A 6,903-nucleotide genomic window follows, 5' to 3' on the forward strand; every position below is an offset into this window, starting at 1 on the left:
TGCCTGTAATCCCAGCTACTCAGTAGGCTGAGGGAGGAGAATCACTTGAACCCAGGAGATGGAGGCTGCGGTGAGCCGATATCGCGCCATTGTACTCCAGCCTGGGCAACAAGAGTGAAAATCCATCTCGAAAAAAAAAAAAAGTGTGACCTAACTGCTGATCACACAAAAGCAGTGGTTTTCCCATTAATTCTGAAACAATTATTAAATGCAGTGGAGGGGACAAATTGAGCCAAAAGCCTCAAATGAGTCACCATGCCTGCCTTTTCAATTAAATAGCACCAATTTGTAAACTGCTCAGCTTCAAGAAGGTCAGCCCAAGTGGACCACAGGACTAGCAGCCTTGACCCCTGCTGGGTCAAGCTCCTTCTCACACTAGGCTGCTGCAGAGGAGAGTCGAAAATGCCCTAGGCCAGGCACAGCTCATGCCTGGAATCCCAGCACTTTGAAAGGCCAAGGTGGCAGGATCTCTTGAGCCCAGGAGTCTGAGACCAGCCTGGGCAACATAAACCCCGCTGTACAAAAAATGAAATTAGCCAGGTGCAGTAGTATATGCCTGTAGTCCCAGCTACTTGGGAGGCTGAGGTGATCACTTGAGCCCAGGAGACTGAGTCTGAAGTGAGTGATGATTGCACACAGCACTCCAGTCTGGGTGGCAGATCGAGACTCTGTCACAAAACAAAAACCCCACAAGCCTCTCCTGCTCAGTGTGGCTACACCAAGAATACAAGTTGAGATTTCTTGGCTATTTGAGACAGGTCTCACTCTCAGGCGGGAGTGCAGTGGCGTGATCTCAGTTCGCTGCAACCTCCACCTCTCAGGCTCAAGCTATCCTCCCACCAGTCTCCTGAGTAGCTGGGACCACAGGTGTGCATCACCACACTTGGCTAATTTTTGGTAGAGATGGGGTTTCAGCACGTCACTCAGGCTGGTCTGGCATTCTTGAGCTCAAGCAATCCACCTGCCTCGGCCTCTCAGTGTTGGGATTACAGGCATAAGCCATTGAGCCTGGCCTTTTTTTTTTTTTAAGCTGGGGTTTCACCATGATGGCCAGTCTGGTCTTGAACTCCTGACCTCAGGTGATCCACCCACCTCGGCCTCCCAAAGTGCTAGGATTACAGGCGTGAGCCACCGTGCCCGGCTAGCCTGGCCCTTTTTATTCCGGCTAGCCTGGCCCTTTTTATTACTTTTTGAAACGCCCCACTCTGTCACCCAGGCTGGAGTGCAGTGCTACAACCACAGCTCACCACAGCCTTGACCTCCTGGGCTCAAGTGATCCACCTCAGCCTCCGAAGTAACTGTGACTGCAAGCGTGCACCATTTACCTTTTGTAGAGGTGGGGAGTCTCACTGAGCGCTGGGATGACAGGCACGAGCTACCACGGTTGGCCCTTATTTCTTTTTTGTTCAGTCTTCTTTGCCTCTGTAGCCAACGTGCATATGTAAACATGCCTAGTCTCACCCTAAAAGCAGCTACTGAGCAAACAGTACGTTTTAATTACTTAGCATATTAAAACCGTTTCTTCACAGATATGTCCTTCTTCTTTAACACAGAACAGGAGAACCAAAGCCAAGCTCTTTATCCTCCCAAAGCCCTTGGTCTAGACCAGAGTTCCCAAAGCATGGTCAGGGGTTTCTCTACCTCAGAAACAGCAGGTATGTGTCTTCAAACGCAGTGTCTGAGGGTGTGAGGCGGGGTTTGCAATTCTGTACTGTTAACAGGTTCCCTAGGAGTTCCTGACAGTCAACTGTGGGCATCGCTCCCAGGAGGGCCTCTGAGCTCCACATGCTCCCCTAGTGGGGGTGTAAGCTGGGTGACTCTGAAATAAGGACCCAAGATTCCTGACTCCCTGATGCTGTTTTAAAACTTTTAAGGCAGGCAAGGCGAAAAAAAGATTCCAAGTGAAGAATTCATTGTATGTTTATTATTCACAGTTAATCACTACCTACCAAATGCTATCCGCAGAGTTAAAGGATTAAGTACATAGGTCTTTTTATTTAAACACTGATTTTTTTTTAAATATATACACACAAAACTTAGTTCAGCAAGGCTTCATGATATACACCAATTCCAAAATAAAACAATCAAATGGTCCAGGTGTAGAATGCCAGATTCCTTTTATCATCAGGAGAGGAGAAGCAGAATGAGAGACAGTGAGGGGAGGCAAGGACAGGTTCTGCCCCGAAGAGCTGCCGCCCCATGGCACAGCAAGCTATCCAGGCCTAGTCCCTGTCCATATCCAGAGTTGGAGGGAGACTCCCATAGGCTGCTTTGGGACCCAAAGGCCCAAGGCTGTCACTAACTCCCGGGAGACAGGGAGGCAGTCCTGCTTTTGTTGTGGGAAGGGGTTTGGATGGAGAAAAAGATTACAGGCACATCACTATAGGCGACCAGAGGTGGAGAGGACAGAGAGCTCTGCGGCGGTCTTGGTTTTCCCGTCTTTCCAATCCTGCCTTCCCCAACTCTCCCTGCTTCCTGCCCTTTCATCTGTAGGGGTGGGGAGCAGCGGTCAACACAGCCTCCTGGGAAAGGAGGCACCAGCTGCCCTCTGCTGCTTCCTGGTGCTGCCCTCATGCTCACCTGGACAGGTCGGGGGACACAGGATGAAAGCCATAACCCAATCTCAAGAGCAAGACAAGTGAAAAGTGAAAACTCACTGTTTACCCCAGCATAAGAATAGGGTGGAACCTGCTACAACTGGAGACTGTGTTCCCTCCACTTCCTCCTCCTCTCTCCTTGTCTGAGACTTGCTGGTTCCAGGGGCGCATGTAGGGATGGGGTGGGGGCCACAACCCCCGGAGATGGTGAGGACAGGCTTCCCATTCCCTGTAAGCCAGATCCAGTGGGATATGGAGGGCTGGGCGGTCACCTTCCCTCTTGCCCCAGAAGCCCCACACAGTGCACCTTGGGCAAGCAGCTCCCTGAACCCCCAAAGGGCTCACAAACCTTAAAGCTGGAGCTTAAAGCCTCCTGGCTTAGTACAAGCAGAATGCCTCACCTTCCACTTCTGCTTGTCTCCTTTGTTCTACCCTGGTTCCCCTGCCCCGAGGGAAAAATATTTACACAGAGTAGGAGACAAATTGGCTGAAAAGCTCTGGACTGTCTTTAACTTATTTTAAAACAAAACAAATAAAAAAAAAAAAAAAAAAAAGATGGTTTTTTTTTTTTTTTTTTTTTTTTTTTTGAGACAGTCTTGCTGTCACCCAGGCTGGAGTGCAATGGCATGGTCTTGGCTCACTGCAACCTCCACCTCTCAGGTTCAAGTGATTCTCCTGCCTCAGGCTCCCAAGTAGCTGGGACTACAGGCACATGCCACCACACCCGGCTAATTTTTGTATTTTTAGTAGAGACAGGGTTTTGCCATGTTGGCCAGACTGGTCTCGAACTCCTGACCTCATGATCTGCCCTCCTCGGCCTCCCAAAGTGCTGGGATTACAGGTGTGAGCCACCACGCCTGGTCCAGGTGGGCTTTCTTGGGAAGCCATGAAGGCAGCAACATGCTTTCCTTCTACTCCACTCTACTTCCAACTTGGGCAAAACACACTGGGGATCTGGGCTGGAGGCAGATTCCTATAAGCTCCCTTCTCTGGAGGAAGCTAAACAGCAAAGGCATCCAGCTGCCTGCCCGCTCCTTTTTGTGTGTATATACGAAGAACACGGAAACAGCTGTTCTTCTTTCAGTCATTCCAACTAAAACAGACATTTTGCATAGAGAGAATACCAGCCCACTTAGTTTCTTGTCTTTTATTACTGGCGTCAGCTAGGACTATACGTGGCCTTAAACGTCATGCAGTGATGGACAGAAGAGAAAAAAGGATGAAAAGAAGGACAAAGGAGGGGAAAGAGGAGCAGCAGTGAAAATTTGTCATAAAAACTCTTCTTAATTTATAGGTAAGTTTTGGCATTTTTATATCCAACACCCCCTCCCACCCCTAAAGTTCCAACCAAAGTGAGAGGGTCACAGGGTGCCCCGGCCAGGTGTTCTGCACTCCCTCACAGGCTGCTGTGAGAGGCAGCTTGTGGGTTTAATTCTTTTGTATGTGTTTTACATTTTTTCACTTTCTTTAAATAATCACTTCTTGACTCTTAGACGTTCCGGTTCACGGGGGTGACGTAGTTGCGGGGAAACATGCCGGTCTGGCCGTGGCACGCTCCTTTCCACCAGTTGGGGTCTGAGTTATCCATGACATGGATAAAATCTCCCCGGCGGAAGCCTAGCTCTCCGTCCTCCTGGGGATCAAAGTCAAAGAGGGCCTGGACGTATGTCGGCTGCTGCAAAACAGAAGCAGGGAAAACTCACACTGGATTCCTGGTCTGTGGCCAGCACCTCCGAGGCCAGATGGGCTCCAGGGGGAACGAATGCATGCCAAATTCTCCACGTTTCCTAAAATCACCTCCCATCTCCCAACGCGTTTATTCTTACCTATTCTAAATTTACAAGCGCAGTGGGTTTAGTGTGACCTTTCCCCAATGCTAAAAAAATACTGGAGTATGTCTCCAGGAGGACAGTGGCCAACGGTGCCGACTTATTAAGCAGAGGGCAGGCAGTGAATGGAGGGGAAAGTTCTTCAAAAGCAGCAGTCTGTGTTTAGCCCGCGGGCCCAGGATTTGTAAACCCCTTCTACGACACCCTTAAGGTGTTACAGAGTATAAAGTTCCGGAGCTCGAATAACGTAAGGGGCTCTAACCACCCATATGATCAGGGCACTGGGTGGGTAGGGACGGGTGCCGGCCCCACTCCCTCACAAGCATAGTTTTCCTCATAATTGCTTCCAGGGATAGGATCTTTGGAAGGGCGTGTTAAAGACCATCTCCCTAGAGACTGGCAAGCTGGCCACACACTGCCTTTGGAAAAGCAAAAACGTTGTATGTAAAACAAATCTTTTTTTTTTTTTTTTTGAGACAGAGTCTCACTCTGTCGCTCAGGCTGGAGTGCAGTGGCGCGATCTAGGCTCACGAAACCTCAGCTTCCTGGGTTCAAGTTATTCTCCTGCCTCAGCCTCCCAAATAGCTGGGATTACAGGCGCATGCCACCACACCTGGCTAATTCTTTTGTATTTTTAGTAGAGATGGGTTTTTACCATGTTGGCTAGGCTCGTCTTGCACACCTGACCTCAGGTGATCCGCCTGCCTCAGCCTCCCAAAGTGCTGAGATTACAGGTGTGAGCCACCAAACCCAGCCAATTTTTTGTATTTTTAGTAGACACGGGGTTTCACCATGTTGGCCAGGCTGGTCTCAAACTCCTGATCTCAAGTGATTCGTCTGCCTTGGCCTCCCAAAGTGCTGGGATTACAGGCGTGAGCTTAAGCAGGGCCAGAATCAACAAATCTTAAGTGTGAACGGAGGGTAACATTTTCAGTAATGAGCACAGCCCCAACTGCAATCCTTGAAGGGTGCCTGCGAGTTGAGGAGCACCTACGCTTTCCTACAGGAGTATACACTGAGGAGATATTCTTTCTTTTGTTGTTGTTGTTTTTTTTTGAGATGGTGTCTTGCTCTGTTGCTAGGCTGGAGTGCGGTGGCGCAATCTCAGCTCACTGCAACCTCCACCTCCCAGGTTTAAGTGATTCCCCTGCCTCAGCTTCCTGAGTAGCTGGGACTACAGGCATGAGCCAACATGCCCGGCTAATTTTTTGTATTTTAGTAGAGATGGAGTTTCACCATGTTGACCAGGATGGTCTTGATTTCCTGACCTCTTGATCCACCCACCTCGGCCTTCCAAAGTGCTGGGATTACAGGCGTGAGCCACCGCACCTGGCCTGAGGAGCTATTCTTAATTGCTAAAAAATGATACCCATCTCACCCTGATGAGGCTTACCTGTGGCACCTGTTCTATGTCCCGCAGGAATATCTGCTGGTTTCTGGAGACAGATGTAGATCTGTGATAATCCACCAGCTCATTCAAAGAATTGAACTTCACCACCCAGAGGAAATACTTGCCAGCTCCGTCTCGGAGCACCTTGAAGTGCTGCACATCATTTCCAAACCTGGGAGGAACAGAGAGCACACAGTGAGGACTCTATCCTGGCAAATCGAGGGCTATCTGCCCACATAGGAGATGTCTTGACAATCAGGGATGGCAGACAACAAATCTCACTGCGTGACCCTGGGACAGATACCTCCTATGACTGATGGGCACCAGGACAACATGAAAAACCCTCACCAGACAGGGAGAGGCCATCAGTCACTCTAATTCTGAAGATGTCTGTAGGGTTAGTCCATGTGTCACTCTACCACATTAAATCATGTCCTTACTTAAGACAAAGGAGTGTGACTTAACTTCCCTTGAATCAAAAATTAATTAAAATCTTACATGTGATATTCAAAGACTAAAAAAGCAGGCTGGAAGAAGGTGAGGAGGGCTGGAAATACTTTCAACAATTCTCTCGTAACTGGGAAAAAGTCATGTTTTCTGTTCAGGAATTTTAGCTCCACTCATGGGGAGAAGGTCTCTGAGCAAAAAGACATACTGGGACAATAAAAGAGGCCCAGACTCTGAGACCCAAAAGAGTTTCCGTCACCAGATTTCACCCTTTTATACTGGCTGGCAAAACTGCCAAGAGTGTGACTGGCTGGTAGTAGCTAACAGGGTCTGTCATAGGATATTTGAATAAAACATTAGCCCAGCGGGGGCGCTTCTGCCTATCCTGTTCACCCTGCCCGGCACTAAAAAGGTACTCTCGGAGTGTTTGTTCAATGAATGAATGAGTCCCTCCTTAATTTCAGTCTTACAGCTGATGGAAACCAAAGGCTTCAGAAAAATCAATCCGGCAGGTGGCAGCACTGAGCTTCAAGGAAGCCACTGAGTACAAGATGCCCCGCAAAAAAAAAAACTGCTTTTTCATGCAAGACAAAATGTAGAAGGTGAGAAAGCTTCATTATCAAGGGTATATATATATATA

General features: G+C 48.8%; 1 protein-coding gene across 1 annotated transcript in view; it reads right to left on the reverse strand.

Moving 5' to 3' along the window:
- Positions 1-3,732: 3,732 nt before the first annotated feature.
- The window catches only part of GRB2 (growth factor receptor bound protein 2), an 81,599-nt gene continuing 78,428 nt past the window's right edge, over positions 3,733-6,903 (reverse strand). Inside the window, exons 5-6 of the mRNA XM_017535740.1 lie at positions 5,820-5,988; positions 3,733-4,272 (exon numbers count right to left, since the gene is read on the reverse strand). Of these exons, the coding sequence (XP_017391229.1) occupies positions 4,087-4,272; positions 5,820-5,988 (355 nt within the window). The 3' untranslated portion in view covers positions 3,733-4,086. The remainder of the gene's footprint in view (positions 4,273-5,819; positions 5,989-6,903) is intronic.

The sequence above is a fragment of the Cebus imitator genome, unplaced genomic scaffold (genome assembly GCF_001604975.1).
Source record: "Cebus imitator isolate Cc_AM_T3 unplaced genomic scaffold, Cebus_imitator-1.0 Scaffold93, whole genome shotgun sequence".
Taxonomy (NCBI): Eukaryota; Metazoa; Chordata; class Mammalia; order Primates; family Cebidae; genus Cebus; species Cebus imitator.